Source organism: Cervus canadensis, chromosome 2 (genome assembly GCF_019320065.1).
Source record: "Cervus canadensis isolate Bull #8, Minnesota chromosome 2, ASM1932006v1, whole genome shotgun sequence".
Classification (NCBI taxonomy): domain Eukaryota; kingdom Metazoa; phylum Chordata; class Mammalia; order Artiodactyla; family Cervidae; genus Cervus; species Cervus canadensis.
The window spans coordinates 16779456-16802879 of record NC_057387.1 but is presented as its reverse complement, the minus strand read 5'-3'; the positions used below and the strand labels follow the sequence as shown (position 1 = coordinate 16802879).

The following is a 23424-nucleotide window of genomic DNA, read 5'->3' as shown; positions in this document are numbered from 1 at the left end:
CATATCAAAGACATCACCCTAATGAACATGTTGTCCAAATGATGTTTTCCTCACCCAGTTTAACACTTTATTATATCATTATGCATTGAGGATAAATACATATAGATACTGCCTTTATAATAACTGCTTTATCTGAATAGCTCTTTTCTGCAACTAGAAATCAGCCTCTTATGGACAAGGGACAATCTTGTCTCCCACTTGGCATAGGCTGGCCCTACTGTTGTTCTGTTGCTAAGTCCCGTCTGACTCTTTGAGACCGCATGGACTGCAGCATGCCAGGTTTTCCTATCTTTCACTATCCCCCGGAGTTTGCTCAGATTCATGTCCATTGAGTTGGTGATATCATCCAACCATTTCACTCTCTGTCGCCCCCTTCTCCTGCCCTCAATCTTCCCCAGCATCAGGGTCTTCTCTAATGAGTCAGCTCTTTGCATCAAGTGGCCAAAGTACTGGAGCTTCAGTTTCAGCATCAGTCCTTCCAATGAATATTCAGGGTTGATTTCCTGAATATTTGACTGGTTTGATCTCCTTGCAGTTCAAAGGACTCTCAAGAGTCTTCTCCAACACCACAGTTCAAAAGCATCAATTCTTCAGCACTAAGCTTTCTTTATAGTCCAGCTCTCACCTTCATATATGACTACTGGAAAAACCATAGTTTTGATTAGATGGACCTTTGTCAGAAAAGTGATGTCTCTGCCTTTTAATACACTGCCTGGGTTTGTTACAGCTTTCCTTCCAAGGAGCAAACGTCTTTTAATTTCATGGCTGCAGTCACCATCTGCAGTGATTTTGGAGCCCAAGAAAATAAAGTCTGTCACTGTTTCCATTGCTTTGCCATCTATCTGCCATGAAGTGATGGGACTGTATGCCATGATCTTAGTTTTTTGAATGTTGAGTTTTAAGCCATTTTTTTTTTCACTCTCCTCTTTCATCTTCATCAAGAGGCTCTTTAGTTCTTCTTCACTTTCTGCCTTTAGAGAGGTATCATCTGCCTATCTGAAGCTGCTGATATTTTTCCTGGCAATCTTGATTCTAGCTTGTGATATTATGTCTCTATCCATATCTATATCTATATCTATCTCACCCCTATCCCAGTACTTGACACATAAAAGTACTCTCTTCCCATTAGAGCAGGAGAGAGTAGTCCTGGGCAGTGGAGATGCCCTCTCCCTGCCCCTTGGAGCTTTCAGGTGACCCCTGGTGTCTATTCTGGGTGATGGTGTTTGTGATTTGTGAGAGCATGTTTTCTGTGTTCAGCTCACTGATGTGGGCATAGCAGACGTCCCCGAAAAACCTGCTCTGTGGATGCACAGTCCATTTTTCTGACAACAGGAAAAGGATGGGGAAGAGGGATCTCTGGGGTAGTGCCGGTTTTCCCATTGATGCCCCAGGAAAGCAGCTCGGCAGGGGGTGGGCAGGCAAAGACTAGCACCGCTGCACCACCATCCTGAAGGAGAGAGGGCTAGCTCGAGGACTGTAGCGACAGTGACGGGGGAGGGCTGTGGAGGAGGGGGAGGGCTCAGTCTCCTTCTGGGGCGAACGCGGTGCCAGGTCAAGGGGAGAAAACTTTTTAAATAAGCAAAGATCCTAGGAGCACAAAAGGGAGAGGGGAGGGAGAGATCCTGAGGGGGAAGTGGGAGGAGAGAGAAAGAGTAGGAAGAAGTGGGCGGAGGGAGGGTGACAGATAGCGATTAAAAAGAGGGTGGGAGAGGAGCGACTGACAGGCTGGAGAACGAGGAATAGTGGGCAGCGGAGGACAGGCGGCCAGAAAACCAAGGAGCCTACGGGAATTCCAGACAGGAGGAGGAGAAGAAGGTAAGACTAAACTTGGATTTTAAGAGCTAAAACTACCAACTGATGGGTAAGAGCCAGAGAGAAAGTCTTGAATTACAGGCTGATCACAACAAAGCTCTTTCTCTGCACCTGTGGGTTTCTCTCCTCCCTCTCTCACCACCAGCCCCTATGATGGTCAGCTTTGGGTATATTAAAGAGGATGGCTTAGGAAGCAGTAGATAAATCACTTACTTGATTTAGAGGGAGCTGCAGAAATGCAAGTGGAGGGCCTCTGCCGTATGTCTGCCTCTCATGGAGTCGCCATGCTCCAGCGGCATCTTCTAAGCAGGACACCAGGCCATTTCCAGGAACTTTTGTGAAGACTGGAATTGGCCCTTTAAAAACTCAAACCATCACTGTTTTACGATGCTTCCTCTAGGCTTGGAATCTTTTGAAATGTTTCCACAGCATCTAGGAGAGTGTTTTGATATTTTTTTCCCTCCTAAGGCATGTTGGATGGTTTAAAAATATTCCCTGCCTGGTTTCTTGTGGAGTATCATGTCCTTGCTGTACATTGTGAGCAATCTGGCCCCTCGTATTGGAGGAAAGAGGCTGGTGAGACCCAGAGGGTAAACCTGGGAGAAGCACCCATGGAGGTCTCCTTTCCTCTTGCGCACAGGGCAGGAAGGTTTCTGTGGGCCCCTCCATCTCCCTTTCAAGCATGTGGTGAAGGAACTGGGGCTCGGGGGGCCAAGAGACCTGGGTTCTATTGCACTGAGGGGCTTGTGATCTTGGACCAGGCAATTCCCCTTCTGGGCCTCAGTTTCCTCAGCTATAAGATGGAAGGTTTGAAGTAACAGGACCCCTCTCATTACCGTCAGCAGTAACATTGTCCAAGGCTGAGATTCCTAACCTCAAATGCACCTCAGAAACACCACAGATGGGAAGCCTGATAAAGGATTTGACATCCTTACTGCACCTTGGCTCGGTTTTCCCTTCATTCCTTCTCTCAATATCGCGTCATAATGGAGGACTTCCTGGTTCTGACTCCTCAGCATGGTACCGAGCTGTTTTCTGAACACAGCCCTGACACACAGGGTATGACTGGCCTGAGGCAAGAAAGGACACCAGGTAGGGAGTCAGGCCACCTGGGAGAGATCCAGCGACACTGGACAGAGAAGAGACCAAAGCCACCTCCATCTGCCTGGGGTGGTGTGCTCACGGTTGGGGACATAAGCTCATATTTAGAAGCATCCCAGCCTGACTTTCACATCATCAGGCCCAAGTGGCCTCCATCTCTTCCACCCACTGACCTGGGAGTTGTAGCCCAGCCCAGCCCCTGGCTTGCTGCTCACCAGGGACAGCTCTGAACCTGCCACCCTCCAGCCAGGGTCCCTAGGGCACCACTGCTGTTCAGAGCCTGCTCCCCTTGCTGTCTCTACAAGCCTTTTCCTCCCTTGCTGGCAGCCAAGGAGCAGCCCCAGCGACCGCTGGGCAGACAGTAAACCACACCAGGACGTGAGTTTCCTGGCTTCCAAACTGGCACCCTTGGGCATCCCCTCCCCAGACACATGAAGTTCACAGCCATGGCAGTAACACAACCGTGTTCCCTGCTTGGCCACTGCCTGAAATTCCAGAGATGTTCTTGCTGGGTTGTTGAAACCGGGTTATTGTTCTTGTCTGTTAGCTGCCTCACTTCTGTCCCCCACTCCAGATACTGCCCTAAAGTCCTAGGCCTTAAGAGTTGGAAGTGGTCTCTTAGGTTTCCTTTGGCAAGTAAGGAAAACAAGGCTCAGAAAAGGGAAATGATTTGTTGGAAACGACAGAGAGAGCCAGGGCCAGTGCAGTTGGGAGAACACCATACTCAGCTTACTCACACCATGGGCTCTTCTGCCTCCCATCCTTGGCTGTGTTTTCTGAGTTTCCATTTCCCCCCAAACCTCCCTGCTTCTTGAATGTGAGTATCTCTACAATCCTGTTTCCTGGCAGTGGTACCACTGCCCACCTGCTCCTCTTCATCTCCGTCGGCTGGTGGGGGGCACATGCAGTGGAGGCTTCTGGGCTCTTATAGCCAGCAGGGCTACCACAGGGCAGCCTGGCCTCATGAGTCCTGGCTGATCCCGCCTCTGGGACCAGCTGGTCAAAACAGAGCAGGGAACCTGTCGGTGTGGATCAATCAGACAGGAACTAGAAGACTCACAGTCCTCAGGGCTAGGGAGACCCAAGGCCCAGGCTCTGTCATCTGTCCCAGGAAAGATCTCACCCACCGTGGAGTCCAGCTATTCTCTGTGTGAACTGACCCCAGTCTGGGCTCCAGGACTGAACTGACTGAAGGGGAGAGATGCCCACTTCTCCAGGAAAGCTTCGGGGCTCATAGGAAATAAGCTGACTTCCCTTTCAATAGCCAGAAGTTGCTGGTTCCTGGCAAGGAACAGCTTGAGGCCACTGTGAGAATCAATTGTTTCTGACATATTAGCAAACAACTGGCAAGAAAAATTCAGCCTTTAGTAATCCACTCACCTTCATAAGGAAAGGGAGTCAGCAGGCCTCAGAATCAGAGGTACTGAAATAACACAGAAAGATCTTAGAGTTTCTCTAATTCAGGGACAGGGCAAAAGGAATCACATTTGGGTTAGAATTTCAACTGTGTAAACCTTGGGGAAATGATTTAATGTCTTTGATCCTCAGTTTCTTTATCTGTCAAAGAAGAGAATACATACTTTCCTTGTAAAGTTTTATGAAGATTAGATAAAATGATGTATTTTAACTGGCTACCATGCAGCAACTGCTCAATGAATGACAGAACAGTAGAGGAGAATACAGGTCACCTGGTGCTCATTCTTGAATTGAGTCTCGTTTGAAGCAAAGGTCTTTACACAGTGAAGGCTCACCTTGACTTGAAATTCTGAAGGTACTGCTTGGTTTTTATGACCACAGATTCCCGCCCCACCCCAGCGCCCCCCCCCCCGCCCCCCACCGCCGGGTCTAGTTGGGAATTAGAAAATCTGGATTTGCCTTTTGACTTTGCCACTGATTTGCCAGATGATCACAACTGGGCAAGTCACAAATTCCCCCGATGTTCTAACAGACCTGGAAGGGCCTAAGCAATCGTCCAGCTCAACGACTTTGTTTTACCTATGAGTGAATTGAGGCTCAGGGAGAGGGAGGGTCTTGTCTGGAGTCACAGCGAAATAGCGGGAACCAGAAAGAGCCTCTCTTCTGAGGCTCTTGTCCACAGAGGACTTCTAGAAGCTGAATCCAACCTCGTATCTCCATGATTCAGAAGTTTAGGAAAGTTCAGGTGTAGTTAGGTGTCAGGATGCCTCTTCCCCTCAGATCACAGAATACACAACCTCCTATTTCTCTTTCACGGAAAACTGAGTCACCTTCAAAGCTACCCTTGTGGATGTGCCTTTGGATTGGTGATTAGATTCCTAAGTGCTGCAGCTCCTCAGAAAGAAGGAATTACACAAAGCACACATTTTATAATATGGACTCATGGAGACCATCTCTAGACCCAAAATCTTGAGTTAAAGGAAAGTTGGGAGGCAGGCTGCACCAATGATGAGTATAAATGGGGTGTGATTGGAGTGGATCTCTACACGTCTCTTCCTCTCCTCCCACCACTCTTCTTTAAACCGAATGACATAACTGAGTTAAATTAATATCCTTCCCATTGCCCATGTTTTCCTCACCTCTGACAGTCACCCCTACCCGGTAGCACATGGGGGATGGTCCTTGCTGAGTCCCTCTAGCCAGCCTGCTCATGTCAAATGCTGAGTCAGGTTGGCTCGCTGGGTCATATTTGAGAGGAGTTTTTACTGGAAATGGCAGAAAACAAGGAACTACATCACTGAGTGGCTACTATGTGCCTATTACGGTTCTAGATATTTCCACTTATTCACACATTGTTTAACCCCCATGAGGAAACATTCCCTCTTTACAAATGAGGAAGAAATTGAGAGGTTATGTGACTTGCCTGAGGTCACACTACTAGACAGTGATGGAGGCAGGCTCGAATCCTACTCTTCCTAGGAACCAGGAGTCCTAACACCTAACTATTTCTGTTCTCATTGCTCTTGTTGCAATCTGACATCAATGGAACTCCAGCGCCTGCTGTTTGGCCAGCTGAGAACCCGGCGGTAGACAGTGCCGCAGCCAAGAGCATTTACTGGCTAAAAAAGGAAATAACTTTCTATATGTGATTTCTGGCCAAATGGTGGCAGATGCTGAGGAGTCTGGGAATCCTGACCACTGTGGGCTGAGGGCTCGATGTGATCATCAGTTCTAGGAACAGCATATGCAAGGGATGGCCAGCCAATGAACCAGAGGCTAAAACGAAAAACCCTGAGCCTCTTATGGGAAAGTGGGAAAAAAACCCTGCTTGTGGAGTTAAGACACTGGAGCTCCCGTCAAGAGTTTGTCACCAGCTGTCAGTCCTTTTCAGTCCTAAGGCCTCTTTGCTTTTCTTTCCCTTTTAGAGAGAAAGGCAGGCTTTGAAGTCAGGTAGACCAGGTTCAAGTCTCCCACACAGCATTTGCTACTTGTGTGACTCTGTACCAGTTCTTTAAACTCTGAGTCTCAGTTTTCTCAGCTGTAAAGTGGGATAATACTGCTTTCCTAGCAGGGCTAATGTAAGAGTTAGAAAGTGGACTTGTAAAATGCTTCACATGTGGAAAACACTCAGATAGTGGTTTCTGTTATTACTACCACTTATCTTCCCTGGACCCTGGTCTTCATCTTGGGTTGAGAAATAAGTGGTTGATTTTGATTGATCCCTAGATTCCTAGATTCCTTTTAGCTCTACTGTACTATGAATCGATGACAAGATGTTGGAAATAATAAAGCATTTCATACATGTATTTTTCATTAATAACCACATAATTATCAATCAACCCCTTCTGGGATAATAAAGACCTCCCAATATTTCATTGTAATTGAATATCTCCATTTGCCATTCCCTCCCATCCATTCCTTGTAAATATGTCTTCTAACATTTTAAGAAGATTACTTATCCTAGCATAATGCTCTTTCTCCACTTTGCCTGCTCCCTTCTACCTCCTTGGCTTTGAAACAACTGTCGGCCAGCAGGATCTCTGAATGGCCCACTCGGTCCTTGCCAGAATCAAATAATTAAATTTAAAGAGGAGTTAATTATCTGCCCTTGGATGGAGTAAAAGGAAAACTAAAGTGATACTTAATCTCCTCCATCTGCCTCCTTCTCCCTCTCTCTCATCTCTAACTCCTCCTCCCCTCTCTAGAGATTAAGATTCAGGGGCGCAGGCCCCCTGGACTTCTCATTCTGAGAGAGTTGCCCACACCGCCCAACTCAATAGCCATAGGTACATCTAGCTGGTTGCTTTCCCTGAGGCTGAAGTAGCTACCGCAAACCTAAATCAGGAAAAGAATTAAAGTTCTAAATGTAAGGATTACCCTCAACCATGTACAAATCGACTCCCTAGTCTCATAGTTATTTCTCAAACATCCCTGTGGCAGTTGTCTTATGTAAAAGAGGCCACTCTTGGACCAGTAAGGATTTTCAAAGAAAGGAACTTTAGGCGATTTAGAATCTAGTACGGTTCTTAAGGCAGGAGCACTGCTGTCAGAAAAGACAAGAGCTGGCTTTGATGCCAATTTCATCACTTACCAGCAAGTCATCCTCAAGTGATCTTGCTCAAGTCTACCCCCACTGAGGCCTGTAAGAAGGGAACAGGGCCAGTCCCTACTTCCTCCGGTTGCTGTGAGAATCAAATGAGAAAATACATATCAAGAAACTTGCAGAGTGTCTGGCACATAGAAGGGTCTCAAAAAGTGTTAGATTCTCTTTTTATTCTCACCGTTTTGTGTAACTCTGGGTAAACTAGCAAATGAAGCTAAGAATCTGTGAGGATAATAAAGATTAATGAGGTGGCTGAGGATCGAGGCCACTCTCTCCCATGATTCTCCCTACAAGTCTATTTTAGGGAGAAACTATTGGGGGTGAAGGAAAATTAGAAAAATGTACAATCATAAGTAAGCTTCACAAGAGCTCTGAGATGACGGTTATAGTTGACACTTCACTTTATAAAGCCACCTTTGATATCTGGCGTAGCACTGGGGCTCATGGACACGTTCTGAGCTGAGCTGCACTGACATAAGTCTACATCTAAGGCATCCTGTAAGTGACACCCTTTGGGTCTTTTTCTGACAGAATTCTCTTCATTGAGAAGCAAGTCAACCCTGCCCTTGCCTCATTCCACTGCATGGTGAGCGAAATTATAACATGGGCCCAGGGGATTGTTATTATTACTATGAATAACAATCTTTATTGAGAACCAGAGGTCTGGTAGATATTATCCAGAACATGTGTCATTGTCCAGAATTAGATGCAGACTCTGCAGAGTGATCTTAAAATCTAATTTTGACAAACGTGGATGAGTTTCCCAGTGATTGGTGGGGAGGAGGCAGAGAAGGAATAGTCCGTGGTGACCAAGTCTCTTGCTCTAGACACACTCAGTCCTGTTCAGTTAAGTGGAGGGCTCCCTCGTGGGCAGAAGGAAGGCTCATGGCTTTTCTTTCCCTGGTATCCCGGTCACCACAGTCACTGCGCAGATGACCCTAGGATGGCCTCCCAGGGAGCTGCCTCTACTGGCATTAGGTGTTTTGAGTGACATGAATGCTGTCATTCATCCACCGTTGTTCCTAAAAAGTACACAAATCCGCCTATCAATTTCAGGGCATAATATTAAGCTCTAAGGGTAAAGAGAGGATAGAGAGATTTCAGGGGGAGGATCCAATGATGAATCGTTACGACTTGTCTTCAAGGACAACTCAACTCAGGCTTGAGTTGGAGAGATGATATAGAGTCAGCAGAGCAAATAATTCTCATTATGTGTGCAAAACTCAATGGTTTTACAATTAAACCCAAGCCCCAGCTCCTGAGGTGGGAACACAAATTTGCTGTCAAATAGTATACCATAGACTTCCTTGGTGGTACTGTCAATAAGAATCCACCTGCCAATGCAAGGGATATGAGTCTGATACCTGGTCTGGAAGGATTCCACATGCTGCAGAGCAGCTGAGCCTGTGCACCACAACAAGAGAAGCCACCGCAATGAGACACCCATGCACTCCAGCTAGACAACAGCCCCCATTCTCCACAACTAGAGAAAGCCCATGTGCAGCAACAAAGACCCAAAACAACCAAAAATTAATTAATTAATTAATTAAAAAACAGCATATTGTAAGGACTGATATGTTTGGTTCCAGAGGACAGAACTAGAATCAACAAAAGAAAGAGAATTTTCAAGGCCTCCTCACAGTAGCTTCTTACTCACTTGCAACACACCTTCCTGAGCAGGAGAGATGAAGGTGCAGTTCCTGCTGTGTGCTGGGTGGCACTTGTCACCTGCAGCTTGCCTAGTTCATGCTGCACTCATGACTAAAGGACTGCAGCGAGCAGGATGACTACCAAGGGAAGGGTCTCACATCCCCCACTCCATTTGGGGGCTGGGTCAGAGGTAATGCAACTTTATTACTAGATCAAATATTCTTCCCCTGGTCATTAAGAAATCATTTATTATACACTGAATAAGAAAACCTAATGCAATAAAAATACTAAGTATTTACTTTGAGAAGTCTATTACCCATCTTACAGGGAAAGCTGTTAAATCCTTGAGGGCACAAATCACGTCTAATCTGGGTTTTTGCTTGTTTGGCTAGCTGGGCTGTGCAGCATGTGGAATCTTAGTTCTCTAACCAGGCAGAAAACCTGTGCCCATTATGTTGGGAGCATGGAGTTGTAACCACCAGACCACCAGGGACGTCCCCTGATCTGTTTATTAATTCAATAGATATTGACTGCCTAGTCTTTGCCAGGCCTGGTACCTCTGAGGTATTATTTCAGTACCGAGAACAATAGTAGACACGTAGTTCAGGTTAGCTGATAGACAAGAAGTCTTTGGAGAACAAGTAAGGCAGCATATAACCCAGTGTGGGAGTATATCCTGACTGCTGGATGGTAATTTCGCATCTTCAGAGTTCAGGAGATATCAAAGAGGGCTGAGGTCAATTTGAGATGATGTCTCCATTTCCACTTGGAACTGTGGGGCAGAGAAAGATGTGCTGGCTATGAGTTTAGGTTAATTTGGGCTGCTCTAAATTGGTTTTCTTTAAAAACATTGGCTGTGTAGGGTGGCCTCAGTGCCAACATAAGGAGGAGCGCTGGATTGGGAACTAGACACTGAATTTTATTCCTAATCATATAATACATGAAGTGAAGGAATAAAATGATGCTCACTTTGCACAGAAACCTTCCTTTGGCCCTTTCCCTCTTATCTAAGTGCCACGTTACTGTTACCAAACAAGTTCCCTAATGACATCTCCAAAAGTTTTGCTTTGTCCCACGATGTGACACATTGAAAGAGGACATGGAAATTCTTGGAATAAAGAACGTTCAGGGTTGGGATGTTCTTGTCCAGGTTCTAGGGACCATCTCTTTTTGCCTTGGGGGCTTCAGAACTCATATCAGTTGCAAAGGGCTGTAGAATTCAACTATCCAGGGCTCTATGAAGGGCCCAGGCCCCACCTGAACCAGAGTGAACCTCCTGTCTTTTGTTTCCATCACTGCTGTTGTTTAGTCTCTAAGTCATGTCCGACCCTTTGTGACTCCATGGAATGTAGCCCACCAGGCTCCTCTGTCCACGTTATTTCCCAAGCAAGAATGCTGCCGTGGGTTGCCATTTCCTTCTCCAAGGGATCTTCCTGATCCAGGGATCGAACCCAATTCTCCTGCTTTGTCAGGCAGATTCTTTACCACTGAACCCCAGGCCCCTGTATTTCCCTAATGTTAGCACACATTGTGCTTTATTGCAATTATGTGTTTGTTCTCTCTCCTTAATGAAGGAAAATAAAGGCAGTTCAGCTCAGTAAAGGCAGGGACTCCATGCTTGTCTTTTTAATTGCTGTATCTTCAGTGTTGTCCTCACTGAATGATGCCTGATAACTGGTAAACATTCAATAAATTTATTAAATGAACAACTGAAAGGGAAGGACGTCATAGGCTAAGAGAACATGAGAAGCCAAGATAAAGAGGTGATTTTCCCATTTAGGGTACCACAGAGTATTAAGTAGAGTTCTCTATGCCATGCAGTAGACTGCCATTAGTTATCTATTTTATTTATAGTACCAATAGTGTATAGGTGTCAGTCCCAATCTCCCAATTCACCCCACCCACACTGTCCCCCCTCTTGATGTCTTTATGTTTGTTCTCTACATCTGTGTCTCTATTTCTGCTTTACAAATAGATTGATCTGTACCATTTTCCTAGATTCCACACATATGCATTAATATATGGTATTTGTTTTTCTCTTTCTGATTTACTTTACTCTGTATGATAGCAGAGTCTAACACAACATTGTAGAGCAACTATACTCCGATAAAAATTAAAAAGAAAATAATACCAGTTATATAGGGGAAAAAAAGATAAAGAGATGAGAAATTGCAGGTCATGAATATGTGTGTGGGGAGTTGTGTAGCTTAAGTATTGAGTATGTGAGGGGAACAGCAGAAATAGATAGGATGGGGAGGGCTTCCCAGGTAGCGAAGTAGGTAAAGAATCCGCCTGCCAATGCAAGAGATGCAAAAGACACGAGACTCAGGTTCAACCCCTCTGTTGAGAAGATACCCTGGAGTAGGAAATGGCAACTCCCTCCAATATTCTTGCCTGGGAAATCCCATGGACAGAGGAACCTGGTGGGTTATAGTCCGTGGGGTCGCAAAGAGTTGGACACGACTGAGCACACACACGCCGTGGAGGGTCTCAAGAGCAAGTTAAATAGTTTGAACTTTATGAACAGTAGGAAGCTGGTGAAGATCACAGACAAAGCAGTGGCGTATACTACCATTTGTGTTTGATAGAGTTTATTCATGGCATGGGCAGCTTCCTTTGCCCTCCTAACACACTTCCTGCCAAGAAACAGATAGTAATCTACAAAATATTTTGTGTGCTATTCACCCGGAAAACTCAACGAGTATCTAATCTACAAGTTTCTTTGGCTGAGGTTGTAGGGGGCACAAAGAGACCCAGAGGAGTCGGGAAATTGACTTTAGCCAGGAAACTATCTTATTATAAGCTAAGCAGCTTGTACATAGCAGCAGTTTGAAGTTTCTCTGACCTTGTCTGAGTCACCCAGGAAGTTACAGATGAGAGGTTTTTCACCCTATATACTGCCACCAGGGCTCCCAGGTCTGCCTCAGCCCATAGCTCCTCGTTAGTTAGTTTCTCTTGTTCTCTCCCAGTGAGGCTTCCCCAGAGGCTCAGGGGTAAAGAACCTACCTGCCAATGCAGGAGACATGGGTTTGATCCCTGGGTCAGGAAGATCCCCTGGAGAAGGAAATGGCAACCCATTTCCTTATTCTTGCCTGGGAAATCATGTGGACAGAGGAACCTGACAGACTACAGTCCATGGGGTTGTAAAAGAGTTGGACATGACTTAGTGACTAAACAACAACAACAAAGATTGTCTTTCGGATAGTCTATCAAGACTGTGTTCCTTTCTGGTACCTGTGCTTTACTTCTTCCAGGTGGGACCCCTTGGACCACAAGTGAGGGAGTCAGCAGGCAAGCCTCCTGGCAGACCAGACCAAAGCATCACATTCTTTGCCTTGAACTATTTTTATACTTCCTTGGGGACTTGCAAGGAATGAATGACAGTGCCAGAAGATCAAGGGAAAAGTCTTCAGGGATGGAGGAGAGTTTGAAAAACTTGCCCTGGAAGAATATACATCTATGTCATTTTGTTTCTTTTTCATTAACCTTTCTCTTTCTTCTGGCTTTCTCCCCTTCTTCTCTGTTTCTCTCTTCTGCTTGATAATGCACATCTCTCTACCTTCCACTTTCTCTTATTTTTGTCTTTCCCCACCACTTTCCTTGCAAGAAATGGCTGCCTTTTATTTGGTTCTTATATTCTGAGCACTGTGTGAAGTGCTTTTTATGTATCCCCTCATAATAACTTGATGAGCTAAATAACAGTATATCCACTTTGCATGGGAGGAAATTGAGACATAGATCCAGTAACTTCTCCAAGCTCAGCAGATATTCAGAAGGATTTGAACTCCACTTAACTAACCCCCAAATTGACTTCCCTGAACTGTTACAGAGTCTCTTTCCCGCCATTTCCATCACTCCCTTGTCTTTTCCCTCTTTTTAATCCTCCTCTTTCCCCTTCTCTCCCTCTCTTCTCTCTGACACTCGCCACATCCTGTCTCTGCATGTGTGCTGATGACCCTGAAGGTGCTGAGCACTGCGCACGTGCCCAGAGGGGATCACAGACCATTCAAACTCTTATCTAATCAGCTATTTTCCTTTTGGACAAACGCTCCCCAATTTTCCACTTTGGGAGGGGGCCCTTAATCATGTGAGGAAAAGGGCAGATGTCTGGTCACAAACCAGAGGAAAGGTCTCAAGACTTGGAAGGGTCTTTGATATGAAGGCGAGCAGAGATAAGGTCCTTTCTGCTTACTCACGGACCCTTTCATTCCCAGGGACTCTGCATACTCTCAGGGTTGGGGAGTGGAGTGCTGGGAGAAGACAGAGCCAGGAGGCTGGTCTCTGTCAAGATATCAACTCAGAGGCCAAAACGTGGACCATGAAATATGGTCCTGTCCTTCCTTCCTCATATGCATAAGAACTGGAACTGGGATAGGATAGGAATCAGGGGCATGCTGGCAGCAAAGATGGGAAGATTAAGGTTTGAACGTGACAACCTCTAAAGTCCCATCAGAGTCTGAGGGTTTAAGATTCTAAGAAGGGAATATTTATCTTCAACTCCCTCCTTTTTTTTTTTTCATTAGGACTGGTTGATTAAAGGCTTAAGCCATAAGAACATTTATTGCTCATCAAGTGAAAATTCTGGACATAGAAGAGTCAAGAGTTGATTCAGAAGCCTTGGGGCACCGGTTGCATTTCTGAGATTCTCTGGGCAGCTTCAGGCATCTTGACTCACACAGCCTGTCCACAGGCAGTCGTGGGGGTGAAGAGGACTTCAAGGGAGGCTCTCTCTGTTTACTGGGGGATGGAAAAACATTTTCTAGAGCACTCCCTCCACATTAGACCCTCCCCACCTCACCTCACTGAGCAGAACTAACTGCAGAGAAGGCTGAGAAAGTGATAGCTGACCTTCTTATCCTGCTAACAGACACAGGCAAAGAATAGGGGATTGGTTTGCCATGAGTAGGAAACATCAGTGCCTGCCACCCCCTCCTTCATTCGTTCAACTAAGACTTACTAAGCCCCCACTCTGGGCCAGGTGATGATGGTACAGAGGAAAAGACAAGTCTTGTTCTCAAGAAGCTCCTACTGGAAGGACATAGATAGGAAGAGGATCACAAGATGTTAGGAGAGGACTGAGTGTCCCCAGGGTCACTGCAGAACTGAAGATACTCAGCTTGAGGAAGCAGGGAGGGCTGGAGAAGCAATGACTGGGTTCAGTTTTGAAGGGTATATAGGATTCAGCTAGGGGTGAGGAAACATGTAGGAGGTGGTTGGGAGGAGGGCATTCAGGAATCTTCCAGGACTTGGCATGCTGGGGACCAGCAGGAAATGAGGCTGATGAGATATGCAAGGACCTGATGAGGGAAGGTTCTAGGTGAGACTTAGAGGTTTGGGGCATTTATTCTGGGTGTGAGGTGGGCAGGTCTGGGGGTGGATACCTTCTGTATGCAGAAGGACAAGCTGAGAGGCACAGCTGGAATGGTTGCACTGCCGTGAGGAGTAGATCAGCACTGCCAGCTGCTCACCAGCTGGGGGAACCTGAGAAACCTCTGAATGTCTTCTTTGTGCTGCTGTGTTTAGTTGCCCAGTCAGGTCCGACTCTCTGCAACCCCATGGACTATAGCCCCTCCAGGCTCCTCTGTCCATGGGGATTCTCCAGGCAAGAGTACTGGAGTGGGTTACCATGCTCTCCTCCAGGGGACCTTCCCAACTCAGGGACCAAATCCAGGTCTCCCACATTGCCAGGGGATTCTTTACCATCTGAGCCACCTTTGCCACCTCCCAGTAGAGCTGGCCCATGCTGCAAGGCTCCGATTGCTAGAAAATGCTTCCCGAGGAGCCAAATTTGCTACCCCCACCCTCTTTTTTCTCTACCACCTAGTTCTACCTGCTGAAGTCAGAAAAATATTGTTTTTTACCCAACAGCCATTCAACCATATGGAACATGTGAGTTATGATTTTCAGCATATCACATACCTCATCTCATTTAACCCTCAAATCCTCCGGTGTAGCTATTCCCATTTTACAGACAAGGAAACAGACTCAGTGAGGCAAAAGTCCAGAGTCACACTTGCAGATTCCTGTGCTACACTACTCCAATGTTTCACCGGTGAGGTCCTTGAATATCTGCATCAGAATAACTGAGGCTGCTTGCTGCAAATCAAGATCCCTTGGGGGCCATCCCAGACCTCCTCGGAGTAGAATCTCTGGAGGTAAAAGCACAGAATCCACACACCTTTTAACACACATCTCAGTTGATTTCTAGATCCATTAAAGTGCGGGACTCATACTCTAATCTTGCCATCTCGAGTCCTTTGAGTCTTCGCTTTCATTTTTGCTGGGCATGGGGGAGAAGGAGAGCCTTTCAGGAGAATCTGATTTCTAAGTTGCCTTTCTTAAGGAACGCATTGGTTTGGGTCAGTGAAATCACAGGGCATGACGGACTTGCCAGACATTTGCAGAACCATCCCTCTGTTTTTCTCTCTGCCCCATTGGCAGGAGTCTTGGCGTCTGTCTTCTGCTGAGCCAAGATGGGTGACTGGAGCTTCTTGGGAGAGTTCCTGGAGGAAGTACATAAGCATTCTACGGTGATCGGCAAGGTCTGGCTCACGGTCCTCTTCATATTCCGCATGCTGGTGCTGGGCACGGCTGCCGAGTCATCCTGGGGGGATGAGCAGGCTGATTTCCTCTGTGACACGATGCAGCCTGGTTGCGAGAACGTCTGCTATGACCAAGCCTTCCCCATCTCCCACATTCGCTACTGGGTGCTGCAGGTCATCTTCGTCTCCACGCCTTCTCTGGTGTACCTGGGCCACGCCGTGCACATGGTGCGCGTGCAGGAGAAGCGGAAGCTGCTACGGGAGGCTGAGAGGGCCAAAGAGGTGCGGGCTGCTGGCTCCTACGAGTACCCGGTGGCCGAGAAGACAGAGCTGTCCTGCTGGGAAGAAGTGAATGGAAGGATTGCCCTCCAGGGCAGTCTACTCAACACCTACGTCTGCAGCATCCTGATCCGCACCACCATGGAGGTGGCCTTCATTGTGGGCCAGTACCTCCTCTACGGGGTCTTCCTGGACACCCTGCATGTCTGCCGCAGGAGTCCCTGTCCCCATCCCGTCAACTGCTATGTGTCCCGGCCCACGGAAAAGAATGTCTTCATCGTCTTCATGCTGGCGGTGGCTGGACTGTCCCTTTTCCTCAGCCTTGCTGAACTTTACCACCTGGGCTGGAAAAAGATTAGGCAGCGATTTGTCAAGTCCCAGCCCGGCGTGGGTGAGTGCCAGCTTCCTGGTCCCTCGGCCGGCATGGTCCAGAGCTGCACACCACCCCCTGACTTCAATCAGTGCCTGGAGAATGGCCCTGGGGGGAAATTCTTCAGTCCCTTCAGTAACAAGATGGCCTCCCAGCAGAACACTGATAATCTGGCCACGGAGCAGGTGCGAAGTCAGGAGCAGATTCCAAGAGAAGGCTTTATTCACATCCGTTATGCCCAGAAGCCCGAGGTACCCAATGAGGGCTCCCCAGGACCCAGCCTCCCCCATGGCTATCAGAGTGACAAGCGCCGTCTCAGCAAGGCCAGTAGCAAGGCCAGGTCAGATGACCTGTCTGTGTGACCTCCAGTGTGGGAGAACCAGATGGGCACAGAGGAGTTCAGAGAGGGAAGACATGTCCTTTCTGACCCCATCTCTTTCATTCTCATCACTGCTATGCTATTTTTGGACACTGGGTCTCAATGGCATTGCTCCTTCTCTCCAGAAGATGTAAGCAGGTCTTTATGGATGCGGTCAGAGACATAGCTACCTGTCCAGGCTGCTGTCTCTTCCCCATCCTCCACCCAGAATCCTCAGTGAAGCCTTTCAGATTACTCTGTGAATGGGACAGAAGAAGAGAGGGGATCATAGCAAATCTGGCCTGGGAGGGATAGCCAGAGGGATAGGATGACTCTCTACACCACAGCCACACAGCAGATGGATTCTCTAGGTCCTTCTGGCTTCCTTGATCTGAACACTCTTCCTCAGGCAAGAAGGAACCCAAAATTCCCAGCCCAACAATGAGCATGAGTCAAGGAACTTGCATTAGACGTGCTCTTGAGTGTGTTGTCTCCTTGGACCATACCTTTGAGTGGTGGTGAGGTTGCCATGGTCTGCCCTTGGCTGCCCCTCCCTCTGCCCAGTCTTACTTAAAAAGAGGTCCTTGGAACTCGACCAGGGGGCTCAACTTTACAAGTGCCTTGGTATGCACCTCTGGCAAATGTCTCACCTTGGTGATATTGCAGCCTTTCCTTCTGCCAGGGTGTGCAACCAGCCCCTGGGGCTGGAAGGCTCTCCTGGGGAGTCAGTGTACACACAATTCCACTAGAATTCCTGCCACCACCTGTCAGCCTGCAGCTCTTTTATAGTTCAAGCTGATGATAGACACCATCCCTTCCATTACCCCCTTGGTGGTCCCTCGAGTGCTCCCCTAAACACCTGATTGACCAGAATGCCCAAGAAGCCATTGTCCTCTCTTGAATCCTGTCCAGATCACCAGCCATGGAGGCCAGTGGAATCTCCCTAGGTCTTATGAAAACAAAGAGGGCATTGTGCTTCTCAGATTCCCCTTGGGAAAAAGAATAATTCTGTTGTGAAGATAGAAATAAAAAAGGAGAGAAAATACTGGAAAACTATTTTTCCCTCCTGTTTGCTTCCCTTGCTGACTGCCAACTTAGAGTGCCAAGAGAAGGTGTGATGACAACTATGGAGGCCCCCAGATTTCCCTTTCCCTGGAGTATTTAGCAGGGGCATGAAAGCAGTAAGGGAATCTACAGCTCTCTTGGCAGGGCCCTTGTTTAAGAGCACAGGGATGCCTGTGTCTTCCCAGTGCTCCCAAAGAGACTGCCAAAAGCAGTGGGGACTGCAGAAAAGCCCTGCCTTCCCAGGGACTGGCTGGGTTTCTCTCTTCAGTCCATCCACAATGGGTGGTTGCCATTTAGGATGAAGATAAATGATGCTCAGAATTGGATGCTGAAACTTATAGGGAGATGATTACTTTTTAAAATGCATGTGTGTGTGTGTGTGTGTGTGTACACTGATAAAGTGGGTAAAGGGGAGGGGAGTCCTGAAATAAGGAAAGGATATCTTAGAGACACTTGTGTTTTCCTGCTTTCCTCTAGATTCCTGGCAGAGGGCTGAGACTCACTGTTTTCAGTGTCATCAACCTAAAGATATAGGCATGAGAGGCCAGGATAGAGGAGGCTGAAGGCTCAGTAGGAGGCTCAGCCCCACCTGCCCATCTCTGGGCCCCTCTGCTGAGACTTGAATGCTATTGGTGGGGAGAGAGAAGGATGTGGGCAGAGGGGTGGAGGAAACTGACTGCCATGCCATTTATGGAAGAATGACTGGTTATCCCAGATCCCTGGAGGGAACACCTTTTAATCTATTGTCTGGCACTGGCATTAAGACTCTCCAAAGCAAAACAAGTCTATCTTTCCCACCATCTCTCAAGTGTGTTTGTTTTATGAAATAAGTGTTCTTGGGTTAGAAATTCTATGATGTCAGTCCTTCATGAAGGGGCTTTCGGGAAGGAAAAAGGAAATAATACGTGTAGCTTGTCCAAATAAAGTCTGGCCTTCCATACATCTCTTCTTTGTGTCCCTTTCATGGTATGACTACAAGATAGAGGTAGCAGATTTGATAGGGGAGGGGAGCCCTTGATCAATATTGCAAAGGGCTTTGGAATCACGCATGCTAGGGTGAACATTGCAGCTGCTGATTTACAATTGGACTCCAGCAAGCTACTTAATCCCTGAAGCTTGGTTTCCTCATCTGTAAACTGAACCTGGTAATGTCTACCTCACAGGTTGTTAAATGAGATAGTATTTGTAAAGAGTTCAGCAGACTGCCTGGGAAAATCATAGTCTGTCATTAAATTGCAATTATTGCTATTATCTTCATTATTTTTGCTATTATGTTGACTACATAGTATTTGAAAACCTGGGCTGTTCAGGAATGATTCCAGAACTTGCCATTATGGAGCTCACAGACTACCTAAGATGGTTAAACTAACTTACATAAAGGAAACAAAAGAGAATGAAATAGAAATTCATTAATGACCAATTCTAGGAACTATAAGGCTCCAAGAAGTTATCCACATGAAAAAACTACATTAGAAGAGGAGACACCTGACTTGTCCTTCAGGAGTGGCTAAGGTTTTAGAAAAGTGAAGACCTCAAAAATGACTCTGTGAAATAGGCCTGTGTGTGTAAGTCGCTCAGTCGTGTCTGACTCTTTGCAACCCCATGGACTGTAGCCCACCAGGTTCTTCTGTCTATGAGATTCTCCAGGCAAGAATAACTAGAGTGGGTAGCCACTCTGTTCTCCAGGGAATCTTCCCAACCCAGGGATCGAACCCAGGTTTCCTGCATTGCAGGTAGATTCTTTATCACTGAACCACCTTTCCACGTGGTTCAGTGGTAAAGAATCCACCTGTAATGTAGAAGACTTGGGTTCAATCCCTGGGTTGGGAAAAATCCTCAGGAAAAGGAAGTGTCAACCCATTCCAGCATCCTTGCCTGGGAAACCCCATGAGCAGAGGAGCCTGGTAGGCTACAGTCCATGGGGTCGCAAGAGTTGGACATGACTTAACAACTAAACCACCACCACCATCCCCATTTCACACTTGGAAGCTGAGTTCCAGGAAGGTTCCCTGACAGTGGGCATCTTCTCACCGGCCTCTTTGATTGGGATCACATCTCTTTGGAAGAGAAAAATGCTTCACGCTAAAAAAAAAAAAAAAAATGTCCAGGGACCACCCAGTCTCTCACCAGCAAATGGGTGCCATTTCCTAGACAAAGAACCAAAGGCTGGGAAAAAGCAAACAAGTATTATCTGAACTACCAATTGGTCTATTTTTCAGGGCAGGGAAGTTCTGTTAAAGAGGGGTTGCAAGGTGCTCGTAGAACACATCTTGCAACACCACTGTTGAGATTCAAGTGTATGCCTGGCACCTGTCCAAAGGTAAGGTGCTCAGCCCAGAAGTGCTTGAGCAGGTCAGCTGGAAAAAGCACCTGGGATCCATTTTTTCTCCTTGATAAAAAAAATAGTGAATCTCATGGTTTTATAAACATGGGATCCATTTTTTCTCCTTGATAAAAAAAATAGTGAATCTCATGGTTTTATAAACAAGGTTTTATAAACGTTTGACAGTTTATATGACACCGAGACTTCCAAAGTCAAGGGACTTATTTTATAGTGAGTAGGATTTCAGCCTCGTGTATCTACTCTCATTTTACTTCCTTTCTGCCTCTAAATGTTCACCACTAAAGAGGTAAGCTGAGCATAATATAATGAACACACCTTAGGTTGTAGGTCCCTACAGGCCCCGTTCCTTACTTTCCTTCCTCCAGTGCCAGTTAAGACCACTAGTGTTTCATTCTTAGGGCTAAAGTGTTGATGTGGTTAGTGCTAGTAACACTCTTATGAAGAATTATAGTATGAATGAGTTTTTCCAGATTTCTTCTTGATAGCAAACTTTGATAGCAGAGGGAAAAACAAAAAGAGCACTAGGCCCTTGGCAGGTGTCTTGAGGGTTTGCTTTCGTGATGTGGAAATGAAGAGTGGAGCGAGGCTGGAGGGGGAGCCAAAGATAAACTGCCTGCTTCCCAGTCCCCAGTAGATGCTGGAAGCCCCTGCAGCCCATCCATGTGGCCCTTACTGTCCATACAATGACCAAACAAATTTACAAATGACAGCTATGTAAATAGAATAGAATCGATGGTTTATCCTCAGGGGCCACCTGATGGTCATCAGAGATGGGTATGGTCTATAGTTTTTTATTGTCATTTCAATTGGAAAAGAGGAAAACTTACATTCAACAAATATTTATTGAGCACCTACTTTGAGCTGGCACTCTTTTGGGCTTTAGGAATACAGTTTTACAAAATAGATATGGTTCCCTCCTTTTGGAGCTTACAACCTAATGGGGAAGACTCCCTCAAACAAGCAAGTGAACAAAATAATTACAAATTGTGGTAAGTGCCTAGAAATAAACAGACTGGGTGGGGGTGGGGGTGGGGGTTAGCTAACAAAGGTGGGGAAATTAAGAAACTAGAAAACATAAACTAAATGAAATGGAAACATTGAATATGAAATAGAAAAAGTGAAACAAACTAGATACAAGTAAAAGATCCTCATATAGTTTATATAGCTATCAGATAGGATGGGCAATAAGTAGGGGAACCCAAATTACTTCTAGGAAACCCCAGAATCCAGCAGTCCCTAACCGCAGTCTGATCCAACATTTTTGAAAGACACAGAATTCACACAGCACCTGGATAGCACCTAAAGCAAGACTGTTTGGCACCAACTGCTACAAAACACAACCAAGCCTCAAGAGACAGAGAAGTCTTTTTCACAAAGAAGCAAAAGGAACATATAAAAGATTTTAATAAATATAGGTTGTTAACATTCTAGAAAGCTCTGTTTGATGCTACAACTATTATTTCCACCAATATCCATTCTGGTAACACACTTGGGGCCTGCTAAACTAGGCCTGTTCCCTAGAGGCCGCAGAAACTGGTGGGCGCAAGACTGTGTCTGGAGGGGCTGGGAAGGAGCCAGCAAGGCGTGGTCCAGAGGAGCCTTGGCATCGGAGAAATCACAACAGCAAAACATCGAGTGCACAGAGAAGGGGACGTGGGAGGGAGGGTAGCACACCCGCAGGGAAGCCAGGCTACAGGAGTCGTGCAAGACACCAGGCAGGCAGGCATGCTGGGGACATCTCTCCACTGGATCTGGACTTGGAGCTAGACCTCCAGACTCAGAGGAGGGAGTTGACATGGGCAAAGCAGAGCTTCATCCTCGGGGCTGGATCACTAGGCGGTCGCACCAGGTCAGTGTCTTGGACAGAGTACAAGGTGGGTGCCCATTATCAGAATTACTAAGGTGCTGATACAGTCATTGCCAGTAATATGTATGATTTAATAGATGTCTTTGAAACCTTAAACCATAGGAATGACCGATTGAGACTTCCAGGCTCCCCATCAAGCATGATGGTGGACGGGGAGATGATTTTTGGCATGGAATTTAGCATTGGTCTGAAATCACCCCAAGCTGGCATCTACTTCCTTCACCTGCATGTAAGGCCAGAATAGCCCTGGGGAAGTCATGACCTGGACACAAGTCTTAAGTCCTCTCTGTCCCTTCAACCCCGCTGACTTTTCCATTACCCTGATTCAAGACCCTTGTGTGACAGGGTAGGCACATTTACTTGCTAACAACAGTTTCCTCAGAGAGAAGCTGAGAGCCATGCGTGAATGCATTCTGGAGAGGGTATTGCCCTGGGCACTGTAGCCTGGCCATTGCTCAACCATTCAGGCAGTCGCTGCTGTTCCAGCAGCAGGGGACATTCAAGGCTGGTGGAATTGTCTTATGCCCTTATGCCCAGGAATGGGACTCCTCCTCAAATGAGCTGAAATGTTAGAACCATATCTGGAGCCTTGGAGAAAATAATTTCTCTCATTGTTTCTAACGAGTAGCCATGTTTAAAAACAACTGGATTATATGAGGATCTTTTACTTGTATCTAGTTTATTTCACTTTTTCTGTTTCATATTCAATGTTCCCGTTTCATTTAGTTTATGTTTTCTAATTTCTTCATCTCTTCTTTTTCTTTTGATATTTTTTTCTCAAGCCTTTATCAAGCACAGTAGAAAAGTTTTTGTATACATACATATAAATAGTATGTATAACATATATATTTTAGAAAATTTATGAATTTTGCCTAATTAAAAAAATTATGACATGGTTGATTCCACTTGTTTGACTTAGTATGAATAGAATGCTAGATTTCTAATTAAAAAAAACAGATATGCAACAAGCAACAAAGGTTTACTGTATAACACAGGGAACTGGAGTCAATATCTTGTAATAACCTTTAATGGAAAATAATCTGAAAAATAATAAACGTGTATGTGTATAACTGAATCACCTGGCTGTACACCTAAAACATTGTAAGTCCACTATACTTCAATAAAATATATGCATATTAAGAAAAAAATAAAGATTGGAGAAAGAAAAAAATTAAGCTGAAATATAACTTGGAGGGATTTAAGCTTGCAAACGTTTAAGGTAAAATTATGCATTTGAAACCCAGTGTAAAAAACCGTGTAGGGTGTCATTGGCTAGGGACAAGTCAATTAAAAAAAAAAAAAAGCCCCACATGTTTTGGTAATAATCACATAACAAGTTTGCAGTTGTTGACCTCTAACTCTTTCATTGGCTCTGTGCTGAGATTTCATGAATGATCATTTTACCCTTACAATAATCCTATGAGATCAGTTGACCCCACTTTACAGATAAGGAAACAGAAAGATGCAATAACCTGCGCAGCTTGTAGGTGGCAGAACTATGATACAAACACTCATCT

At 46.0% G+C, this 23424-nt stretch overlaps 1 protein-coding gene across 2 annotated transcripts; it reads left to right on the top strand.

Annotated features, from left to right (window-relative positions):
* Positions 1-1658: 1658 nt before the first annotated feature.
* On the top strand, positions 1659-18635 carry GJA5 (gap junction protein alpha 5). Of its 2 annotated transcripts, XM_043456720.1 has the most exons (3): positions 1703-1815; positions 15054-15237; positions 15524-18635. In XM_043456720.1, exon 3 carries the CDS (start codon positions 15556-15558, stop codon positions 16633-16635), a length of 1080 nt encoding a protein of 359 aa, XP_043312655.1. In that variant the 5' UTR covers positions 1703-1815; positions 15054-15237; positions 15524-15555; the 3' UTR covers positions 16636-18635. The 2 variants fall into 2 exon arrangements, with proteins under 2 accessions (XP_043312645.1, XP_043312655.1); XM_043456710.1 differs by lacking the exon at positions 15054-15237 and having other exon boundaries at positions 1659-1815.
* The last annotated feature ends 4789 nt before the right edge of the window (positions 18636-23424 follow it).

Excerpts from the sequence above, each read along its gene's own strand:
- GJA5 (XM_043456710.1), top strand. The coding sequence starts at position 15,556 with ATGGGTGACTGGAGCTTCTTGGGAGAGTTCCTGGAGGAAGTACATAAG.